We start from the raw sequence: 25,187 nt of genomic DNA, 5'->3' as shown, positions 1-25,187 counted from the left end.
ACATATCACTAGATTAAGTCTATGAAAATGTTAGTATCACCCCAATTCAACCCTCTAACACTCAAATTCTGGAGATTTTTAATAAGTCCCTTATTTTGTGAAACTACAGTGAATTCTGAAATCTTGAATCTGAACCAATTTGAAAATCCAGTTCTTTACTATTTAATAAGCCTTCTATATTGTTTAACTAACCTTTAACTTTTGATCCAATTATTTTCAGATTATTCCTTGACACTGAATCAGCTTTTAAAGGTTTTATCCGTATTGTTCACTAGCTTCCATTTTTTCCAAGAAGAATTTTTATTTCTTGCCAATATGAGCAACTTCCCATGGAATTTTGTGTGAAATTATAAATAGAACTTTAGACATTTATATATTATAGTTATGTAATTGGACTTTGAATATTAAGGGAAAATAGCTGAATTTTGCACCTCTTTCAAAATTGTTTGTCTGATAAAGTGGCAGATGGCATTTATAATTTTATTTTAACTCTATTTCGTCTTTAATAGCAGAGTTGAGGGAGAGAAAATTAGTTATATATAATTTCCCATATAGGTAAATATTTTATTTCAGACAACTTTTATGAATAGGATGCATTTGAGGTTTTCAGCATAATTGAAGAATTATAGTCAAGTTAGCATTTAGTGATCACTCGATATACATTAGCCTGTAATGTCTTGGGATTTCTGTCTGCCATTCTATGCTTGCGTTGGGGATTCCACAGACCACTCCTCCAGTTGGTGATTCATTAGGGCTCACAGGACTGAGCACATAGAGGTACTCATGGCAAAGATTTATTACAGTGAAAGGATATAAAATAAAAATTAACAAAAGGGAAAGACACATGGGGTTAAGTCTGGGGGAAACTACACACAGGCTTCCAAGAGTATTCTCTCATTGGTCACAGGGGATATGCTTAATGTCTCCAGCAATGAATTGTTGCAACACACATGAACTGTTGTCTAAAGAAGCTCAGTGCCTAGGGTTTATTGGGGGCTAGTCACGTGGGCATCTTCTGTCTAGGACATACCAAGATTCTAGACTCCCAGAAGGAAAGCAAGTATTCAGCATAAACCACATTGTTAGCACAAATAGTTGAGACACAATGAGCCCATCTTATCAGGGGATAATGGGAACCCTCTTGAAATCCTAGATCCTAGATGCCAGCTAAGGGCCAATCTTGCAAAGCAGGCCTTTCTAAAGATAGCAGCCTCAGGCCTGCTATGTTGACTGTTTCTCTGCACAGTAGTGATTATATTTTATACAGTATTTTAAAAGTCGTCATTAATATCATCTCAGAGGGATTTGGTCTAATCGGAAGTTATGTCAGAGAATCATGTTAAAATGGGATCTCTAAGGAACATGTGTTGCCCTTTGGTTAAATTTTTTAAGGAATTTTTAAGATGAATATATTTCGTTCAGACTCTTATACTTTTAAGACCAAAATACTTTTGTGAATTATAAAACTAATTTTTGTGTGCTGCGTTTAGTGTCATTCTTGAAGATGCTATTAATAATACCTGAAGATGCCTGAGATCTTTTTACTGTTGATCCTTGTGGAAGATGGAATGTTTTGAGAATTTTTCTATTTTAAATTTTTGAGCTCTGTACTTCTGCTAGCCAAAGTGTATGTATAATAATGGGGAGAATACTACTAGACTTAAGTATGACAGTTTTGGAAAAAAATGGTAGTAATATTTGTATAAATTTTTTTTCATCATAAACTAATAAAGTTGAAATAAAGAAGTAAGACTAGACTTCTTTACTAGATTTAAAACAAAGTAGATGCTTCTTTTACTCGTCCTATGTAATATATATCACTTTATCAATGAGTAATGTGTTGGATGTGAGGCTGTTATAGTCAAAATTTGATGGATCAGATCAATTAAATTTAAATTCTTGTTGAAAATTTATATTCATGAGATTTAATGTTATAAAAAGAGTTTGCTTTGAAATAATGTATCTATGCTAATTTGTTTAAGAATTTATTATAGTTGAGGTCTATCCCGATGGGGCTTTTTCTGTAAACCTACATCGTTGGAAACGCCTCATAGATCAACTGCGTGGTTTCCTTTACTCATAGAACTACCTGTTAGATCTGTGGGAAAGAACTACAAGACAGAGCTGCCAAGTAAACTGTGAAAAACCTAACAAACTTTTTATCTTAGGTATTGGCATATCCCAATGATCTGTACTGTTCTAGGGTGTGATGGCTTAGGAGTGAATATGATTTGAACCTAATACGTTTTTAGAGGGTGTCAAATTCAGAACCAGGCAGATCCATCTCCTGACCCTAAACATGGTCCTAAAGTAAATTGCTTGAGGAAATTGGATCCCAAAGATTACAGGTGGGGAATTTTGAAGTGTGTCCATATTTCATTGGAGATCAAAGAAGCCTAACTAAAAGAATTGTGGGCTGACTCACATGATAACTTCTTTTTGAAAGGGCTGTTTTATCTTGAAGATTATGAGTTTGGAGGAACTAAGGTGATTGGCAGTGGAAAGAATCAGAACGTGTGAAATTCCTTAAAAATTTATTGACTTAAATAACTTTGTGTTACACATAATAAAAAAAAAAACCCTTTACACTTTGTGCAGAAAGTCAGCATATATTTTTGGCTCGAAGTGTCTCTAATGTTTTCTGTGGAGGGAATAATAACATTTATCAGTTATAGTTCTGATGTGCCTTAGACATAAAAAATTGGGGGGGGGGCGGTGGCTGCTCACCTTATGAAATTCTTTTGCCCTTGCTCTGTTTTGGGCATATGCATCTTGCTTTGCTTTCTCTTCTGCTTTTTCACTTCAGGTAACTGATGGTATAATCTGTAAGAAAGTTATATGGAATTAAAGACAGACACTTAAAAAAAAAAAGAATTTATTATAGACTTTGGAAATATAGGAATTTTTGAAATTATAAAAAATTAACATGCAGGTTTAAAATTTAAATAATTTATAGTAATGAAGTGGTCCTACCGCAGGAAAAATATATTTAAATTATAAATTATGATTGTAATAATTGTTATCTTAAATTACATCCCTTTTATATTATTTTGACTTTATTTGCAGGTCCTAATCTACCCATGGCAACAGTTGACATAAAAAATCCAGAAATTACAACAAATAGATTTTATGGTCCACAAGTCAACAACATCTCCCATACCAAAGAAAAGAAAAAAGGAAAAGCTAAAAAGAAGAGATTAACTAAGGCAGATATTGGAACACCAAGCAATTTCCAGTAAGACAGTTCTTTTATTATTCTTATCTTTACTTTTGATTTACTCATTTCTGCTCTTGATTTTTTAAATTGTTAGAAAGTTTGGTTTGCTTTTTGGGAGAACCCTTATATTTATCACTTGCATACCTCTTTAGCTATAAATTTTGTTGGAGTTTTTAAAGGCTATTGCTCAATAGACGTTTTATTAATCTTAGTTTATTTACTTTTCCACCCATGAGAAAAGAAAAATTAGAGTTGTTTTTTCAACTAATTGTTGGACATGAAAAGGAAATCTCACTTTTCCCTATAAATGTTATTTGGAAATTGCCTAAAGGCATTGTCCTAATCTGTTTGGGCTGCTAACAGAATACAGTAGACTGGGTAGCTTATAAACAACAGAAATTTATTCCTCACAGTTCTGGAGGCTGTGAGAAAGGAAGACGCAGGAAAGATTCGGTGTCTTGTGAGGTCCCACTTCTTGGTTCATAGACAGCCATCTTCTCACTGTGTCCTCACATGTTGGAAGAGGGCGAGAGAGCTCTCCAGGACCTCTTTCTTAAGGGCACCAATCCCATTCTTGGGGAATCCACTCTCATGACCTCCCAAAATCCTCATCTCCAAGAACTATCACATTGGGGATTAGGTCTCAAGATAGGAATTTTCGGAAGACACACTCAGTCTATAGTAGGCATCAAACCTTTGGTATTTATTTGACATTTTTCAAGCATTCTCTTATCCATTATTTCATTACTTCATTACAAAACTCCTGTCCTCTCATACATATAATGCTTGTGTTCTTATGCTAGTTTGTCAGTTAAGGAAATGGATACTCAGAAAGATTGTGTAAAAATGTTACGGCTCAGTTAGTAGCAGAGCCTGGGCTAGAATCCTGGTTTCTTGACTGCTTGTACGGTTTTTCCCTGAATATGGTTATGTCTATGAGAACTGTTAGTTCAGGCCAAAAATTCACTGAGTGGATTGGATTTCATATATATTAGGTTTTTAATACCATTCATGCATTTTATTTTTCTATATTTTTCTATCTACTGCTTTAGGCACATTGGACATGTTGGTTGGGATCCGAATACTGGCTTTGATGTAAGTGTCTTTTCAAGCCATAAGCATTATTATTCTAAATATGTGGGAATGTCATGGCCTATCTTTAGACTTTTATTCTTATTCATTTTTGTTAACTCTAGTGTTTATTGGAATGTGCTTGTATTTATGTTCATATTCCACTGAGGTTTTAAATCATAGACTGTTCTATCATTGATGGCTAAGTCTCTAAAGAGAAAGTTTTTTTTAACTCCTTGGCTTTATCTACTATAATGTAAAAACTCTATGTTTTGAAAGCCAAGAGAAGAAAATTATTTCTGCAAAGTGATCATTCGAGGGGAATATATGCCAAATTACTGGAAAGTACTATAATAAAATTCTGAATATCCAATTGTTAAAATTATCTAGATCTTTTTATTCTACTATTCTTTTTGGCAATTTCATCATTCATTAATTTATAGCATTGTGAGCAAAATAGTTGGAACTTGGTTACCTAAGTTACGTATTTAACATTTGGCAGATAATCAGGGTTTGGAAAAATTATTTGAAAAGAAATATTATTTGTGATTGGGGTCAAAAATTATTTTGGTTATTTTTGTTAGAACTACAATGTTAACACCACAATGTTTTTGAGTGCCTCTTTGTGTTGGGCACTGTACAGGGTGCTTGGGTCATAAAGAGGTCCTTGACCTCAAATTTTCAAATGATTTACTTTTTTTGTGGTATTTGTGATTATACCTAAATCTTATTTAGGACAAGGTGGAATAGTAGGTGAGCATTAGAGATGTCTGAGTCATGAAAGGATTAGTAAAACTTTAAATGAGATGCCTTCTTTTTAAAGGTAGGGAACGAAGAGATGAGATAAAATATAAAACCTATTCTTTGTTCTTATCTTTTCTATTTTTTGTAAGACAGTTTAGTTAGCATATAAATAATCTAACTATATTAAAAATTTATAAACATAAAAGAAAATAATTTCATAAAGGGCATAGATATGAGAATAATATTTCAACTTGCTATTGTAAAAAATTTGACATAGGTTTTATAGTTAGCAGTTATTTTGTCTGTTGTAGCTGAATAATTTGGATCCAGAATTGAAGAATCTTTTTGATCTGTGTGGAATCTCAGAGGCACAACTTAAAGACAGAGAAACATCAAAAGTTATATATGACTTCATTGAAAAAACAGGAGGTGTTGAAGCTGTTAAAAATGAACTACGAAGGCAAGGTAACTTTTATTTCTATTCAGGCATTCTGATCTATTTTTTATTTTGAATCTTTTGAGGTCAGTTTCATGGACGACAGCTACATACATTCACGTGAACCCTCCTTAAGCAGAATGTTCAAATTTATGGAGAACTAGTTTGGCCCAGTGTGTACTGTGTTTTACATTATTTCAGTATAATTGAAAAACTTGTCAAGGCTTTCCTTATTATTAAAAAGTCTTATATTAAATCAATGAAAATTCATACAAAATCTTCTGGCTATTTGTTTTAGAATAAAAAATAATAGTTGCATAATATTTCACTTACTGAATCTTAGAGACCACTATCAATGTTGTTTTTATTACAATTCAGAAGTAGTAATTTAAATATAATCATGAATTCTGTAATGTATAATAAGCATTTTCAGAATATAAATAATGAAAAATCTATTTATTTTGAAATACATTTTTTTTCTTGGCTAAAGTATAAAATTTGTCATTTGGTACCTGAGAGCACAAACAACTTGCAACCTTTTAAGATCTGATATTTTATTTAAATCACCTTGTTTTTTGGTCATATCTTAATAATTATTACAATAAAATGCAAATACAGTTAATTCTGAGTTTTCTAATATGACTGTTATCTCTTTGCCACCTTATTCATTTGGGGTTACTTTTCTTCTTCCTAGTCTTTGCATACTCATGATAGATAGTGTAGCAAAACAAAAGCTCCAGTTAATCATAGCATTCTTCTGAAGAATTTAACTCATTTTCAATTAGGTATTTGACTTACCTGTATCTTTTTCACTGCTGATGTTCATTCATTCATATATTCAGTAAACATTGTTATGTCAGCACTGGTTTCTACTCAGGATATTTAGATATAAAGGTACGGTTTCTGCCCCCAGAAATCTTAGTCTGGTGTGACAACAGGTATATAAACAAGTATACAGTCATAATTACTGTTGTGGAAACACAGTGCTACTTCCACTGAAACTAATATGATGCTAATTTATCTTATTTCATGAAAAGATTACATTTCCAAATTCTGTGGATTTTTAATAAAAACATCTGGGGCACAGCAACATTATTGTTTTTTAATGCGGCCAGAATGAGTTGTAGTTACAGTTAGTATACAGATGATGGAAGGTCTTGAGGACCCCTAGTTTGTTCCTTGACTCTCTTTTTCTCCACGTTACCACTCACCTTCACCTTATACCAAAATATTTTCAGGGTCTCTCTGAGTTCTCTGAATTTATAAGTTTATAAATACTCTTGACATTTGTTAGTCCATACTGCTGCCCTCTCACCTGAATATCTGTAACTGAGAGTTGTCTGTATTAACTTAATTGAGTTTGTTTTTTAAACTTATTATTACTGCTTTTTATTCTAATTGCTTTGAAAACATCAAATTAGGCAAGGTCTTTCCTCAATTAAATTACCTAAAACAAAAAATATTCACAGGCATTACATAAAACATGCTTTGGGAACTTATACTCAAGATGCATATACTCAAGAATCTAACTCCCAGTTTGAAACCTTTTAGACAACCAAGATTGATTTTATAGAAGGTACATTTTTTTAGAGGAAGAATAAAAAGACAGATTAATGATTTTTATTAAGGAAATGTTTTCTAGGCAAAACATATAGTGTGTTCAGAAGTATGAAAAAAAATTAGAGACAGAGAAGTTTATGAAGTTATCATAAAAATATATTTTGTAAAACTTAAATCTCTTGAAATTTATTTTGTAAAATCATGTAATCAAATTTGTAAAAAGTAGGAGACCTTGTGTATGTTTTTGTGTGGGTGTCTTTGCAATTGTTTGAAGTCCATTAATTTCTAATAATCTGTTCTTAGGTCCACCACAGTGGAGTGGTATGTATGGGGGATGTTATTTGGCCCAGTGTACTAAATTATGCATGTGTTTATTTTCAAAGAAGCTACAACTCATTTATCCTGCCTCCAAATCTAACATCCAGTAAGGTTTTCTGCCTTCTATTCAAACTAATGTTTGGGGCTGTGTAACTAATGTTACATAGATGCTAAAGTAAAAAAGGAAGTTTATTTCTATACGAGTCAGAGCTCATATTTCATCTGTAATTTAGATAATTTTTTTGAAATTCTGTGGATTACCTCTTAACAGCACCACTGTTTTTATTATTACTTAATATACTTATTTTTAGTGATTGCTTTTCACACTTGGCATTATTTCAATAACCTACATAAAATATACTTATATTTTTACATTAATTTGGGGCAGTGGGGAGGACTAAACATAAGCAAACATGCAGTTATAAATGACTACTCAGAGAGTTGTTAGTATTCCCATAAGTTTAAATTTGTCTTGAATAATACTTGCCTGGTTTACTTCATCTTCATGAGAGTAGTTTCCTGAATTCTATAAAACTACATTTCTTTTAAATATTAGTTATATTTATATTATTTTACAATTTCTGCTTATAATTCCCTTAAATAAATATCTAGAGTTATCTACCAATTACTCTTAATATTAATTTGATCTGAAATAATATCTGAAAGTTAAGTATATCAACTTTTCTTTATAGTGCAGCATCAAGACGGGGTTTTTTCCATAATCCTCAGTCTTTCCTCTTTTCTAACTAAGCTTTGATAGTAAGAACAGTTTTATTTGTTGTAACTTTTGTGTCATGCTTTTTACTTTATGTATTTATTAAATATCTAAGAACTATCATTGTCATTCTGATTCTGGTGTTTGTGTGACTCAGTTTTGAAAATCTGTAGGCTGCCAGACTTTCTCACAGTGGTGTGTGATCTGCTCAGCAGACATTTTTGTGCATGTGAACCTAACTAACGTGCCGTCTCTCCTCTCCTCCTGTTTTAATTCTTTCACATTTTTACCTTGGTATGATATGGCATATCTTTTGCATACTTTCCTTTTTTTATGTAGGCATAATACAGATTGTAAAAATAGAAAGTTGGTAATAGATGTTTTCCTCATGAAAATATAGAGATGTTTCCACTCACTTTTCAGATAATAGAAATGCTGAACTTGTGCTGTACCCAAACTTGGTGCAGTTGATAATTTATTCACTATCAATTAAGGCTCTCCCTTTGCCTGAACAATAATTTACTGTCTCTTTGAATGGGTATTAGCTGAATCCCAAATTATTCCAATAAATGTGCTTATTCCCAGTTCAAAAGAACTTTAAATCTATCTATTGAAGAGATACATCATTGTACATAGAAAAGATTATGGTTCCAGAGTCCTTGTGAAACCACAGGAAATGATGGACTAATACCTTTTCTAGTAGAATAGAGTGGGTCCTTTTCCTCTTGATTAACAAACAACTAAATCATAAAAATGCTAGTTCAGACAACATTGTTTTTTGAAATGTAAACCTCAGCTGATTAAAATGAAATCTTTGTATCTGCTTGAAGGATTTGATGTACTATCTTATTCAGGGAGTGTACATAATATACATATGCCATATCCTCTTGGTTTTACCCTGTTATTACAAATTATGTTAGGAAAAGAATTTGGTTTTAGCAAGTTTAAATCTCCTTGCCTTGGATCTGGTGAGAAAATTAGGTGAACCTTAGCTGCAACACCCAGATCTCCAGTATGCCTTGAGTGTAAATCATAGGAACTTCCCTCAGTGATGGCCTGTATCCAAGTAGGATGACTGTCCTGTTTGCAGCTATATATTATTTCCAGTTTTAAAAGTTTCTATGCCAGGAGACAGTACCCTTGTGAGCTTTGGCCTTTCCGTATATTTCATCTAATGTTTATGACTATATTTGATAGCATATTTTAGAGTGTATTTCCCATGATAGTCCCAGATAAAATCAGAAGATAATGTTTGATTTCCTTTGAACTGAGGGGGGCTTTTTCTTCTCTGGTATCATTGCATTATTGAGCATCTGAGCCTATTATTATTTGAAATTAAGGTAGGTATTTTTATTATATAGATTGTAGAAATATCCATCAATAATATATTAGTTTGTACCAGTAAATACAAATAGCTGTTATGGGTTTTAGGATTTCTTTATTCCTAAAAATAGTTATTTTTTCTAGTCACTCTTTAAATGAATGGAGAAATAATGAAGTTCATTATTATGTAAGTTTGTGTATGCTGTTGGTAAAATCATGTCATGTAATAAATTTTGTACTTTGAATTTGTTTCTCTATTTTAGCTTACATATTCCCTTAAGTAAAATAAGAATGTGTATGTCATTACTACCAGGATAATGTTAATATTTTATTAATAACTTTAATTTTACAGTGTTTAGAAATTCTCAGTTAATTTGTTAATGGATAAGTAGTTGAACATTTCAGCTGAGCAACCAGCCTCCCTTAATGCCATCACTGGAATTGCTGACCATCTTTTATTAATGTAGTACAACAGATACAATATATACATGATATATTGTATTATATATCACTATAATATATATTTATTACATAACTTGTATTATATATTATTATATGTTCTATACATGTAAAAATGTAGGACAATATAAATTACAAATGTAAGTTAGGTGACAAAGATTTACATTGTCAAAAAGTTTGAGTTTAGCTCAGATTAACTTGAATAAATTCTAATAGATTATACTACATTAACTATTTAATTCTGAATGTAAATTAATTTTATAAAACAACTAAATATACTTGATTCTTTAAAGAGGGAAGGTATCCATTAATTTTTATGAAAATGTAAAATGTCGCTTATTGCCCAAAGTGTTTGATATCATTGTTATAGTTTTATTATTATTACATAAAAATGTGTTTATCCCCTTACCCTGATAAGTGGTGCTGATTCCTAAAAACTAAATTCTATTTTAGCTAGTATTTTTTCAGGATAGACAAGGAAGGCGATCTTCAGGCCGAGTAGTCCCAGAGTTGTAAGATATCATCTGTGCCTAGATACCTTTGTAAAGTAACATACAAAGATGAGGCCTCTTTTTTCCCCCTCATATTGTTTTTTTTTAATACATGTTGAAATGAGCCGCTTTTTCAGTATCATGTTTGCGGGGGGGGGGGGAAGCATGCTTTTCTTTTTTTCTGTTTTCATTGCAGCACCACCACCTCCACCACCGTCCCGGGGAGGGCCGCCTCCTCCCCCGCCGCCTCCGCACAGCTCGGGCCCTCCTCCCCCTCCTGCCCGGGGAAGAGGGGCTCCTCCCCCTCCCCCTTCAAGAGCTCCCTCGGCTGCGCCGCCACCGCCGCCTCCGTCCAGGCCAGGTGTCGGGGTGCCTCCGCCACCGCCAAACAGGATGTACCCCCCCCCTCCTCCGGCCCTTCCCTCCTCAGCGCCTTCCGGGCCGCCGCCACCTCCTCCGCCAATGTCGGTGGCGGGGCCGGCGGCACCGCCCCCGCCACCTCCACCTCCCCCGCCGCCGGGGCCGCCACCTCCCCCTGGCCTCCCTTCCGATGGTGACCATCAGGTTCCAACTTCTGCAGGAAGCAAAGCAGCTCTTTTAGATCAAATCAGAGAGGGTGCTCAGCTAAAAAAAGTGGAACAGAACAGTCGACCGGTGTCCTGCTCTGGAAGGGATGCGCTTTTAGACCAGATACGGCAGGGTATTCAGCTGAAATCTGTAAGTAATCTGTTCCTTTCGGTTTAGACTGCCTGTTTTAATGGAATTTTTAAGCAATTATATGACATCTTTGAAAAAAATTTTTTTACTTTTTCTCTTGGTGTGTGTTTTTCCAACCCTTACATACCCTAAAATGCATAAGTTTATACCTTTACCTGTGTGGTCCATACTTCTGTATCAAAATATCACCCCAGAAAGTTCCCTCATGCCTCTCCCTTCTCAGAAAGGATCACTGACCTGATTTCTATCACCATAGGTTTAGTTTGCCTATTCTAGAACTTCATATAAAGAATATTGCACTATGTTTGCAATCTGTCGTTCTACACTTTTAAATAAATTTTAATTTAAAGAAAAATCTTTATTAAACTATACAGAAGTAAAAATAGCCCAGTTGAAACCAATTGTAATCATTTTGGCAAAGTCAAACCATTAACTTTATGAAAACTAAACCATATTTTAAAGTTTCTGTGTCTGAAATTTAGATGAGTAGAGAATCAGACTCCACAGAAAATTCAGAATTCTAATTAGAATTTCTATAGTGACAGATAATTTTGGATTCTCGGAATTGGTTGAGGTCATCGTTCCATCTTCCAGAGCAGAGGTTGGCAAACTTTTTTTTTAAAGGACCAGGTAGTAAACATTTTAGGCTTGCAGGCCATATGGTATCTGTTAACAGCTGCTCAACTCTGCTATTATACCACAAAAGCAGCAGCTGTAGACAGCACATAAGTGAGTGGGCATGATTGTGTTCTATAAAGCTTTATTTATGGACACTGAAATTTGAATTTCATATAATTTGCACGTATCACAGATATTCTTCTTTTGTTTTCTTTCAACCATTTAAAAATGTGTAAAAAATCATTCTTAGTTTTAAAAAAGTTATACAAAAACAGGGGACAGGCTAGATTTGGTCCATGGCAGTAGTTTCCTGACCCCTGACCTAGAGCCTAACCTGGCTAACATTCACATGCTTCCTCTGGGCCTTTATGTGTGGTCTCTCAGTTCCAGGAGGAACATTTGCTCTGCAGGGCTTCAGGCAGGTTATGGATGGTAGATTTTTCTATGAAGCAAATGGAGCTGAAAGGAGATTTTAATTGAAAATTATTTTGCAATGTGTAGAGAATTATGATAACTTACTAAATCTCAGAAGCTTTAGCTAGGAAGAGAATGTTGGCTAGGGAACACAGCTAATCGAATGAAATCATTTAAACATCAACCTAGCACAGATTTAAGAAACTTCTTTAAAATGCGTCTACATCTTTTTTTAATATGTATTCAGGATGATACTTAGATCAGCCTGTGAACAATCACCTCTGCTCCCTCTCCCCATTTAGTTCAGACTACAGGTTTCTCAGGAGCAGTTGAAGAACTTTGAATAGTTGTTGGTGGGGGGAATTATTGTCAAAATGACCACAGCCCAGGTGAATAGCAGATTTTAATGGGGTCATATACTTTAGAATTTCAAATACATAAGTTGACCCTTGGACAGCAATGGGAGTTAGGGGTGCCAGCCCCCTGAGCAGTCAAATCTGTGTATAACTTTTGACTCCCCAGAACTTAATTACTAGTGGCCTACTGTTGACTGGAAGCCTTACCAATAACATAAACAGTTAATTTAATACATATTTTGTATATGTATTATATACTGTATTCTTACAACAAAGTAAGCTAGAGAAAGGAAATGTTATTAAGAAAATCATAAGGAAGAGAAAATACATTTATAGTACTGAACTGTATTTAACGATGCTGTAAGTTTACATCATCTGTTTACAAGATGAATAATCTATCTGTTAGTACCTACATCAATTTGGTCAATATTGTCTTATTAATATAATACAAACACTGTAGATGTTATATGTAATACTAACAGTAGACATCAAAAATGAAAAGAATGTGAGAAATTTATATTTATTTACACGTATAATAATTCATGCAGCGTTAACGGAGAGGCAGCCATATGATTGCTTTATGGTAGCCTAGCATATTCGATATGGTTGCTTCACAGTAGCTAGCCTATATACTAGTGAATGAATCGCTATAAAATTTTTATGGCATATGTTAGTACAGTCATATTCATAATACTGTATTGGGAACATTGTTATATTTTTTTTCAAAAACCACTTGGCTGTGAAGGTAGGCAGATACGCAGTTTCTCCAGTTACGAGAGAGAGGGGCATACTGTATGGTAATGTAGTTCTTCAAAGGCAAAGTTGTAAAACAGCAAGAAAACTAACACAGCATTAATTTTATATTAAATATCCCTCACCTTACGCCTATGTAAGGAGCGGCTTTCCACTTCAACTCTTACACACAGTGTTCTACATGATGAATACTTAGGTGGTGATGATGACACAAAAATATTTCATACAGTTCTTGCCATATACTTATTAGATTTTCACACAGACACACATACACAACAGAGAAATTTATTAACTGTACAGCATGATGATTACTATTCATTAAGTGGAAGTAGGTCATCGTAAAGGGCTTCATCCTTGTTGTCGTCACGTTGAGCAGGCTGAAGAGCAGGAGGAGGAAAAGGAGGTGTTGGTCTTTCTTGCTGTCTCAGGAGTGGCCTCAATGGAAGAGGTGGAGGGAGGGGTAAGGGGAGGCAGGAGAGGCAGGCATACTAATTTTATAGAACTATATCATACTGGGTTGGCCAAAGATTTTGTTCGGTTTTTCCCGTAAGATGGCTCTAGTAGTGCTTAGGTTGTCTTTAACTTCATTCAAAACAATTTTATTAGATTGTATTGTGACAGCTGTCATATCAGCGTGCATTAAAAAAAAAAAACTTACCAAAAATTGGTGAATTTTTGTGTAGCCGTTTTAATATTGAAAATGAAAGAAAAACAACATTTTCGGCATATTATGCTTTATTATTTCAAGAAAGGTAAAGACACAGCCGAAACGTAAAAAAGGACTTGTACAGCGTATGGAGAAGGGGCTGTGACTGATAGAATGTGTCAAAAGTGGTTTGCGAAGTTTCGTGCCGGAGATTTCATGCTGGATGATGCTCCACGGTCAGGGAGACCAATTGAAGTTGATAGCGATCAAGTCAAGACATTAATTGAGAACAATCAGTGTTATACCACGCTTGAGATAGCCGACATACTCAAAATATCCAAATCAAGCGTTGAAAATCATTTGCACCAGCTTGGTTTATGTTCATCGCTTTGATGTTTGGGTTCAACGTAAGTTAAGCGAAAAAAACCTTCTTGACCATATTTCCACATGCAATTCTCTACTGAAACATAACGAAAACATTCCGTTTTTCAAACAAATTGTGTTGGGCAATGAAAAGTGGATACTGTACAATAATGTGGAATGGAGGAGATTGTGGGGCAAGCGAAATGGACGACCACCAACCACACCAAAGGCCGGTCTTCATCCAGAGAAGGTGATGTTGTGTATATGGTGGGATTGGAAGGGAGTCCTCTATTATGAGCTCCTTCCAGAAAGCCAAACAATTAATTCCAGCAAGTACTGCTCCCAATTAGACCAACTGAAATCAGCCCTTGACGAAAGCATCTGGAATTAAGTCAACAGAAAACACATCATCTTCCATCAGGATAATGCAAGACTGCATGTTTCTTTGATGACCAGGCAAAAACTGTTACAGCTTGGCTGGGAAGTTCTGATTCATCCTGCATATTCACCAGACATTGCACCTTCGGATTTCCATTTATTTCGGTGTTCACAGAATTTTTTTAATGAAAAAAAATTTCAATTCCCTGGAAGACTATAAAAGGCACCTGGGACAGTTCTTTGCTCGAAAAGTTTTTAGAAGGGCTTCCCTGGTGGCTCAGTGGTTGAGAGTCCGCCTGCTGATGCAGGGGATACAGGTTCGTGTCCTGGTCGAGGAAGCTCCCACATGCTGCGGAGCGGCTGGGCCCGTGAGCCATGGCCGCTGGGCCTGCGCGTCTGGAGCCTGTGCTCCACAACGGGAGAGGCCACAGCGGTGAGAGGCCCGCGTACCGCCAAAAAAAAAAAAAAAGTTTTTAGAAGATGGATTTATGATGTTGCCTGAAAAGTGGCAGAAGATAGTGGAACAAAAGGGTGACTACATTGTTCACTAAAGTGCCTGGTGAAAATGAAAAATGTGTCTTTTATTTTTACTTGAAAACCAAAGGAACTTTTTGGCCAACCCAATAATTCCTTGTTTTAGTTTTAGTACCCATATCATAGAAGGGTCCATGTTGTAAAGGAAGTCAAATGCAGTCTTGAATAATCCGAGAACCCTTCTTCCAGATTGTGTAATGTCCATTTGTTTTCCTGGCACTGCTTCTTCTACATTTTCTTCATCATCATCTGGCACTGGTTTGGAAACACTCATCTTCATCAAGTCATCTTCTGTTAACTTTTCTGGTGTGGTATCTGTTAGCTCTTTTATTTCTCCAAGATCCATATCTTGAAACTCTTCACCACCACTGCCACCACCCCCCGCCACCTTTTTTGCCATATCAATGATCTCTTTCGTGATTTCCTTGCTTGGCTCTGTTGTAAATCCTATGAAGTCATATAGAACATCTGGACACAGTTTCTCCAGCAGGAATTTATTGTTTCGGACTTGATGGCTTTCACCACATTTTCTGTAAGAACAATGGCATCTTCAGTGATGTAATCCTTCCAGACTTTCATGATGTTCTCTCTCTCGGAGTTCTCTTCTATAGTTGACAGTTCTTCACATAGAGTACCATGTGTAATGAGCCTTAAAGGTCTTTATGACCCCCTGATCTAGAGGCTGAATTAGAGATGTTGTGTTGGGGGCAAGTAGACCACTGTGGTGTTGAAGTCATGGGGTTCTGGGTGGCCTGAGCGCTCTCCAATATCAAAAGGACTTTATAAGGTGGTCCCTTACTGGCAAGGCACCTCCTAACTTCAGGGACAAAGCATTGATGAAACCAATTCAGAAAAAGTGTTCTCCTTGTCCAGGCCTTTTTGTCATCTAACCAAAAAGACTGGCAGCTGGTGTTTATCTTTTCCCTTCAACAAGAGTTAGCAAATTTATAGATAAGGGCAGTCCTGATCGTAAACCTGACTGCATTTGCACAGAACAGCAGAGTTAACCTACCCCTCCTCAATCCTGGTGCTTGCTTCTCTTCCTTACTTATAAGTGTCCTTTGTGGCATTTTTCTTCCAGGGCACTTCTAGGGCACTTTCGTCTACATTTAAAACCTATTCAGGCAGATATCCTTTCTCCTCTATTATTTTCTTAATGGCATCTGGGAACTCCTCTGCTGCCTCTTGGTCGGCAGAAGCTGCTTTTCTTTTAAAGCCAAACCTCTTTCTAAAATTATCAAACCGTCCTTTGCTGGCATTACATTTTCCAGCTTTAGATCCTTCACCTTCCTTTTCATTTAAGTTGTCATGTAATGACTTCATTTTTTCTCAAATCATTAGAGTCTATAGGTATGCCTTTCTTATAGCAATCCTGCATCCACATGGAAGCTGCATTTCAATATGAGATATAAAGTTATTTCACAAAAAGTGCAAGGTTTTTGCACCTGATGATGTAGCTGCAGCGATGGTTTCATGAGTTTCTTGTTCTTTTTTTTATTATGGTCCTTAATGCCGGATTCATTTATCTTGAAACAGTGGGCAGCTGCAGCTGCAGCCCTCAGTCTACAATACATATCACACAATTCAGCTTTTTCTTGTAATGTCATGACTTTTCTCCGCTTCTTGGGAGCACTTCCACATTACTAGTGGTGCTTAGTATGGGTCCTGTGGTTTTGGTCAAGGTTTGCAGTATTGCACTAAATACAATGAAAAATACACGAGAACTGCGAGAGATCACTTTTTACTGTGATAACGCAATTTATTGGAGGGACAAACTGCTCACACTAATAACATCACAGGGAGTTTTAAGCGTATACTCACAACACTTGAGCATACTGAAATAGCAATAGGAGGTGGGTACAAAATTATTACAGTAGTACAATGTGCACTGCAGTTAATCTTATGCAGTTATGATTTAAAACTGCATCTTTATGTTTGTTTACAGTTCTCTCAACAGGGAATGGTGCCGTGTACAGTCGGTGTATAAGCTTTAATAAATTCTATCTTTTTATAATAGATTTGTATATATTTTATGGTAGTAAATGATAAAATAGATGTGTATATATGTTTTATGCAATCATGACATATCTAACTTTTTCTTAATTTTTTCCATACTTCTAGGCAGTGTGATTCATCTGTAAGTTTTTTCAAATGTAGCAAATCTTTAAAAAGTTTTCCAATATATTTGTTGAAAATAATCTGCATATAAGTGGACCCATGCAGTTCAAACTCATGTTGTTCAAGGGTCAGCTATGTGTGTGTGTGTGTGTGTGTAATTATTTAGTATAGCTGTGCTATTTCATTTTTAATTATACCAGTATCATCCCAGGGACAAAGTTAACAAAATGACTGTTCTGTATAAACCACTGCTCATTTTCGTCACAGTGCACATACAGCGATAGTTTCTAAATTGTATTTTTTTTTTCTAAATCTCTACAAACTTCCTGTAGTCTCTTTTTTAATGAGTGTTGGAATCAGGGATTATTTTATATAGAAATTAGATTTTAATGAGACCCTTTGATATTGATTTTTTTCCCCCAAATGTAGTTTATATTAGGTAAAGTAGTTTAGTTAGGGATAGTTAGTTGCCTTGTGAGGTACATTTTGAAAGCTACGCATCTGATCTCCTCCTCCTACATGATATGAGAAGGAAGGTTCATTTTGAATTCTAGTATATATATTATATATTGTACATATTTACATTATAACTTTATATTAAGTATAATATTTAAAGTTATAAAGCCTATTAGTAAAGCTGAGTTTTTCTAGGAAACCATAAGTCTCTTTAATTGCTCTTAGATATCCTAAAATGTTCTTCTCTCATAACTTTAGGAATCTAAATACTACCTTAGTTTTGTAAAATGATGTCCTTTTATAATCGTTTTAAAGTTTCTCATCAGCCAAGGCTTTGTGTACTAGAATGAACAGAAGTAACCCAGCTGTAAGGGCAAGTATTATTTAGGAAAAAGTTTGACTGTTGTATTAAATTTGGAAATGTATTAATGGCTTATACATTAAGGAGGGGAAATGTATCTTGGAGATATTAAATTTGGAAATGTATTAATGGCTTATACATTAAGGAGGGGAAATGTATCTTGGAGAATTATTTTAAGGCAGCAATTTTTTTTCTTCTTAATTTTGTTAATCCTATTCTAGGCTTGATTGTTTGCTTTTTTTGTTTTGTTTTGTTTTAAAATAATAAAGTGATTCTAAGAAAGATTTTCTGGAGACAGAGATTTGTTGCTAAGGATGTGTTACTAAATTTTGCTGATTTTCCTTTCCAAGGTATCTGACGGCCCAGAGTCTACACCACCGACACCTGCACCCACTTCAGGAATTGTAGGTGCATTAATGGAAGTGATGCAGAAAAGGAGCAAAGCCATTCATTCTTCAGGTATATTTGCATGTGTATATATATATTTAATAAATTTGAAGTTCTGCTTCTCTTTTTATTCTGTGACACAGTCTTTGCTAGATTTTCCCCTGCTATTGAATAACTTATTGATGTAGGTTCTAGGATATATTTTAAGTTGTTGCAACTGTGACTAGTCTATTTGAAGCTTAATGGATGTCAAGACACCACTGTCATAATCATAAATTGGAAGAACAACTTTAGCAAAATGACAATTTTGTTTCCTGAACCAGAAATACTAATAGAATGCCTGGCAAACAACTTTTAAACAAGGCTGGAGAGTCCTGAATCTCATTCCTGTGACATTCTTGTGACATAAGAAATTTAGGTTTCCCTGATTTGCAAGAGTTGGGGCTGAGAAATGAGATAATTTATACTGTTTCTAGGGTTTAGTAAAGAATCCTAAAGTTTTTTGTTTCCTCTTTTTTTTTTTCCTAAAAGGCGTATTTGAATAAACTAGTACTTATTTGAGGTTATTAAACATATGCACACCACCACGTAAATGAATATCACTTTTAAAAGAGAGAAAGAATATGGGTTTTGCTGATGTGATGGTTGAGGTTTACTGGAGAACATGATGTACTAGAAGCAGATCTTTGTTCTTATTAAATCTATTACTTACTCTCTGCGGTGGACCTCAATTCTCCAGTTTGTTACATGTAGAGAATTCATAAATCAGATGATTGATATGAACAGTAAGTAAATTAATATGCAACTAACCAGCAGATTGCCTAGCACATAGTAGGTGTTCAGTAAATGTTATTTTCCTTCTCTTTCTTTCTCCTTAAGGATGTGGGTATCTAAGATCTTTTAGCAACATTTGTTTTTCTTAAATAGGCATTTTTATTTCCATACCGTGTTACAAAGATAGGATAGGTTAATTCAGTCCACAAATATTTATTGTGGAATAATAATAAAATAACAAAACAACAAAAATTCCTGCCTTCATGGACCATGCATTCTAGTGAGAAAGAGAGAGACAATAAATAAATTAGAAAATATGTATATTAAATGGTGATATGTACTAAGGACAGAAATTAAGCAGAAAAGGGAGATATAAGGACTAACAGGCCGTGAGAGGGAAGTTCATTTTGAAATAGGATAATGAGACCTACCTAAGATGTCATGTGAGAAAAGACCAGATGGAGTTCAGGGAGTAAACCATGTAGAAAACAGGAAAGTGCGTACAGCCAGTACAAAGTTCCTGAGGTTGAGGAACAGTGCCAATCAAGGTCAGTAGGGCTGGAATAAGAGAGCAGGAGAAAGAAGAAGGAATGTAGTTTGAGAGGTGGCAGGGCGTCAGGAGTAAGGCTTTGGAAGCCATGAATGTGATGGGAAGCCACTGGAAGGTTCTTAGCAGAGGAGTGGCAGTGATCCAAGCTAGAGATGATGCAGGTTTGAATCAGGTTGGTAGCGCCTGAGAAGTGGTTGGATACCAGTTATACTTTGAATATGGAGGTCATTGGGTTTGCTGATGGATTGGAAGTGAGGTTTGGAAAAAAAGGAGTGATGGATAACTCTGAGGTTTTTGAACTGAGCAGCTGAAAGAGTGAAATTTTCTTTAACAGAGTGGGAAAGATTTAGGAGTAGCAAGTTGGAAAGGAAGGATTAGGAATTTGATTCTGTACATATTAAATTTGAGATACTTATTAAAAAATTAAAAGTAGATTTTGAGTAGACATTTGGTTATGAGTCTGGAGTTCAGGGGAGAGATGTGAACGGTTAATATAAATTTGCATGTCATTAAGATATACATGGTATTTAAAGTTATGGAACTGGATGAGATCATCAAAGTGGGTATAAATGGAGAAGAGGAAGTTTAATGAGTTCGGAGCACTGGAGAGTGTGGTATCGTACAAGTCAGATGAAGAAGTGTTTGAAGGAGGATGGAGTGATCATCTGGGTCAGGTGGGTGTGATGGGTCAGGAAAATGAGAACAGAGAATTGAGCTTTAGCTTTAGCGACGGTAGGTCCTCGGTGACCCGGAAAGAGCAGTGTCAGTGGGTTCAAGGGAGAATAGGGGGAAGAAGAGGAGATTAGGTACTGGGACTGCCTACTCCGTTTCCTTTATGGCTTAGTGCTGATGCCGTTCCCACCTGTCACTGGAATTATAATTAAAATTGGTAGCCAAACAATGTGCTGGTTATATTTTTTACAACTTTTCTTTAAAGACAGTCATTGAAGGGGCCTTTGTTGGGTTTGCAATATGTGAGCCTAAAATTCAGAGAGATCAACTCAAATGTGATTTTACATATAAAGAAACACAGGTTGAAACTGGTTACATAGATACTTAGGAACTAGGACCCAAGTCTTCTTAGTCATGTTCTAATCTTCAACTTACTATCAAATACTCTTTAGATGTATTTTACTGATTCATTTTAAACCATTTTAGTAGCTAGATTCCTCCAGGTTTGTGTTTTAGAAGCTGAATAATTAGAGAAGTCCCCTAAGAATTCTGAAGTGTCATTTGACTTATGCATATGTTTTAATTGTTTGTATTAATGATTCTCTTCTAGATGAAGATGAGGATGAAGATGACGAAGAAGATTTTGAGGATGATGATGAATGGGAAGACTGATCTATATATTATATATATATTTTTAAGGTGAAATACTAAACACTGCTTTCTGTCTATGGATTCTGTAAAATTATCATGTAAATGTTCTACCAATTTGCTGTATATTTTTGTTGCCTTTTTTGCTTTTTTTTATTAATCTGTGCAATACCTCATTTAATCTGTAAGGGTTTGTCATAATCCTCTGCAAAGCTACTCCCTGTTACTGTGTGCACGTTTACACCAGGATGCTCACTTAATTTGTGAATATTTCTCATTCCATCAACAAGGGAGTTTAAATATTATATGTGAGACTGACAAAAACCTTAATGTAATTTAGTTATAATGCCAGAAGGAAAACACTATTTTCATACCCTACTTTTTCTGTACCTAAATTTTCTTATTAAAATCTAGTATAGCACTACATTCTTTTTTAAGTGATGCAAACTTTAGTTTATTTAGCCCCTTCATTTCGAACACATGCCACATGAATGTTGAAGCTGATACATTGCACAGTTCTCTAGACATCACTACACTGATGCAGTTTCTCAAATTTTAGCAATATGCGCTATGTAAAATCACTACAGAGATGCTAGTTGGGAAAATGGTAACACACCTCTTACAGCAGTATTGACTGTTACTGTACAGGTGTGGTATTTGGAGGCTGGAATCATAAGGAGCCCTTGCATACCTATGCTTGACTGAGGTTATTTTTGTGCTATAGCAAATGTGGCAGGCTCTTTTAGGCAAAAATTTTAAAAATATTTTTGGTACTATTCTGAAACAAAAGTTGTTAAGGTTTGGGGATCTTGGAGATAATTTCGTTCTACATGAACTGAAGGAGGCTATACATTGTGGTTACTTCAATATTTGGTTAAATATACGGTAAAAATCAGAACATCATAAAAGTGGTGTGGAATTAAGTATTTTTATTTTGCAGTCTGTATAGATTGAGGTATTCAGAAATACCAGACATAAAAATCTTACCTATTTGGCAAAGGTATACACTGTAATGATGAAACTATTATGCTGTTTTTTTTAAGTTTGATAATTTCTCAAGATTTTTGTCAAATGTCAGGTGAAGGGTTACATTTTTCTTAAAAGATTGGTGGTCCCAATGTCAAATTTCTTGAAATACAAAACTGAATGACAGATTTAAAAAAAAAAACAAATAAAACTTTACAACCTGCACATTTGTTATGTATGCTAAATGATACGATGCCTCTCTACAATACACTAGTCTGCCTAAAGGTGGTTGTTTCATATTTATAGCATTAATTATCATACCTACCTACTTTAAAGTTTAGGTAGAAAAATTATCTGATTTACATACAGACACCTATTTTTCTCACATTGAGTCATACTCAGAATGTAGTTCCAAATGTATTTCATTACTATAGTCACAATATCCAACTAAAAATTAAGCTGTCTATAATTGTACCGACCAAAATCTGGTGTTGGCATGATCTTGACAGGCTGGACCTGCAAGATGTGGCTTGAATTTTAACCAGTTATCACATAATCTCTAGTGATCATGCGTCTAGTTATCATGAGAAATAATTTAAAAGGTTTTGTTGCTGAAAGCAGTAAGTGGTGCAGTAAAACAGTTAAGTTATTCAAAGAATGTTACCTACCTTGCAGGAATAATTTAAGAATGTGGGAAAGATTCTAGACTTTTTGTTTCTTGCAAAAACAGTGCCCTCTGCTGCTGGAAACCTTTTTCTGCTTACTCTCATTTTTATTGTGGCTTGAGCTCTGTGGGTCTGGTGTGGATGAGGCTGGACAACTACTAACCAGTAAAATTAGAAATTTGTGCAAATGGTAAATAGAACATTGTAATTATTTTAAGTAATAATAAACGTGTTCCTTTCTTTTGTTTTAGACATTATACAGAATTTTTAAAATATCTTAGAAATATCTTTAAAGTAATGCCAATTTAAGATCTCTGTTAACTTTGGGGCAAGGAATTCAGGGTTTCCCCGCTGACTTTGTTATGATAAAGATTTATCAGGAGCTGCTCTGAGCAGAGGATATCAATTCTTTGAATTGGAAACGCAATTTGAAATACGTCAGGTGGGTATAAAATTTGCCAGTGATAATCGAGTTTATTCTTTCTTCTTAAAGGAAAAGTAAAAGACTTTGTTGTTGTTGTTTGTTGTTGTTGCACAAAGTCTGAGTCGCTATTGGTTGAAACACAGCAGCTGTGGAGCTCCGTCCAGCCACGAAGACTAAATCCGCTTTAGACGTAAAGGTTGCATGTTTCAGTCCCCCACTGCCTTGCGTTGTGGACAGCACTACACCTGTGCACAGCCTGAGGGCCTCCCACGTGTGCTCCAGCTAAATGATTGTCTGACAGCCTTCGCCTTTAACAAACTAGCATGAGGCTTTTTATATCTGAATGCTGCGTGATAGTTTCAGCTAGCCACATGCTGTATGTATGAGATTCATAAAGACTCTCAATCATTCACTTCCATTTATCAACCGAAATTTTGTTTAGTATGTGAAATATTTTTTTGAAATGTATAGTGAATAGGATGTTGCACTGGTGGCAATTCATCATGGAGCATAATAAAATTAATTTGACCCAAATAGTATAAAATAGTGTGTTTCTTATTTGTTTATTGTCAAGAGATTAAAATGGGTAAAAAATCTTAAACTGTATAGTAACGGGTTCATAGCAGTGAACAATAAGGGTTGAAAGTTTTAGCCGACTGCATGCCCTGAGAGTTGGAGCGTGCCATTAAATAAACATGGTGAGCAAAAGAATGTTACACCCTGTTCTGGGAAACGTGACGGCTGCTCAGCTGTTCCCCTGGAGCCACTGCTGTGGTACACAGAGCATTCACATTGCAAGGTCAAACCAGAACTCTCGCACACCGAAAATGTTGCAGTTTCCTAAATCAGAGTAATAGTGGAGTTTACTGGTAGTTGCAGTAGAAACCAAATATAAAGTTCATGTGGGACTTAAATAGCTTTTAGTAAATGGTTTCAAACATGGTGCTTCCTTTTAAATAGGAAATTCAGTTTTTGATAAATAGAATTTTCTGTTCTCCTGGCCCTGGCACAAGTGGGTGTCTAAAGATTAAACTGAGTTACGGAATCCAGCGTGTAGGATGCTACAAAAATGCTTTCTAAGAGTGTTAGTCAAATTTAAACGTTTCCATAATGATATTTCCTATTACAAATTTTGTTTCTTAAAAATTTTTTTAAAGAGGGAAGTGCCTCAGAATTGCTCTTGTCGCATTATATTAATCTAATCAGTGAAGAAATTCCTGAAACAACTTACTCTGCTTTAGAAAGGGAGTTCTTAAAGGACAGCTATAGAGATAAGGCCTATTTATAGTACAATAGAAAATTATTTATGGAAAAGTTGAGAAATTTTATTTTGCACACCTATCTTACTGACATTGTCACATCATACCTCCACAACACAGCATACTCTTTGTAATCACTTGTTCTTTTATTCATAGATTGATTTTTTAACTTTGCTTTTAGTGAAGCCGCTGGAAAAAGGCGTAATAACTTGGCTGCTATGAATATGATGGGGAACTTACTTTGCAGTTAATACGAAGACTGCCTTTACTTCTATATGTGATACATGGTATCCTCCCTTGCCATGAGGGAACCCATTGCAAATTTTGGCTTTAGAACAAAATCTAGATAAATCAACCATAGCTTAAAAAAACATTTTTTAATATATATCAATGGCCATACTAACTATTGATACACATATAGTATTACTTTTTACACAAGTCCAGTGTATATCTAAACTGGTCATGTGTACCACCATCACGATTGACAAGTCAAGATATGAATAACAATTATTTTGAGTAAAATGTAACAGTAGCTTATGGGTGGTTTCTGGCTTAGATGTTTGTGTATTGGGGAATTTCTAGTAAATCGAAGTAGCCCCTTAATTTTTTAACCAAAAAAATTTAAGGATTTAAAAATTTTTTTTATTTAAGAAGAAGTACAGCTTTAGCAGTATCAAATTGCGTTATGGAACTTGAAGTTCCAAGTGTCATGTTGGCATTTTCTGCCTTGAATTGGTTGGCGTGTCCTGACCTAAATTCAGTTTTATCTTAGTTATTGCTAGATGTGTGAGGAC

At 35.1% G+C, this 25,187-nt stretch overlaps 1 protein-coding gene and 1 non-coding gene across 2 annotated transcripts in view; both read left to right on the top strand.

The window, feature by feature from the left end:
• Positions 1–23,671, top strand: part of WASL (WASP like actin nucleation promoting factor) — a 66,630-nt gene extending 42,959 nt beyond the window's left edge. Inside the window, exons 6-11 of the mRNA XM_029233228.1 lie at positions 3,067–3,235; positions 4,270–4,312; positions 5,344–5,497; positions 10,531–11,051; positions 18,399–18,507; positions 21,042–23,671. Of these exons, the coding sequence (XP_029089061.1) occupies positions 3,067–3,235; positions 4,270–4,312; positions 5,344–5,497; positions 10,531–11,051; positions 18,399–18,507; positions 21,042–21,103 (1,058 nt within the window). The 3' untranslated portion in view covers positions 21,104–23,671. The remainder of the gene's footprint in view (positions 1–3,066; positions 3,236–4,269; positions 4,313–5,343; positions 5,498–10,530; positions 11,052–18,398; positions 18,508–21,041) is intronic.
• Positions 1,994–2,124, top strand: LOC114902138. Its single transcript, XR_003795372.1, has one exon. It is a non-coding gene; the product is annotated as a small nucleolar RNA SNORA18 (small nucleolar RNA).
• Positions 23,672–25,187: the final 1,516 nt, after the last annotated feature.

This window comes from Monodon monoceros, unplaced genomic scaffold (genome assembly GCF_005190385.1).
Source record: "Monodon monoceros isolate NGI ecotype Baffin Bay Population unplaced genomic scaffold, NGI_Narwhal_1 Super_Scaffold_2, whole genome shotgun sequence".
In the NCBI taxonomy this organism is placed as follows: domain Eukaryota; kingdom Metazoa; phylum Chordata; class Mammalia; order Artiodactyla; family Monodontidae; genus Monodon; species Monodon monoceros.
The sequence above is the reverse complement of the archived record's forward strand: the minus strand, read 5'-3'. Positions and strand labels throughout refer to the sequence as shown.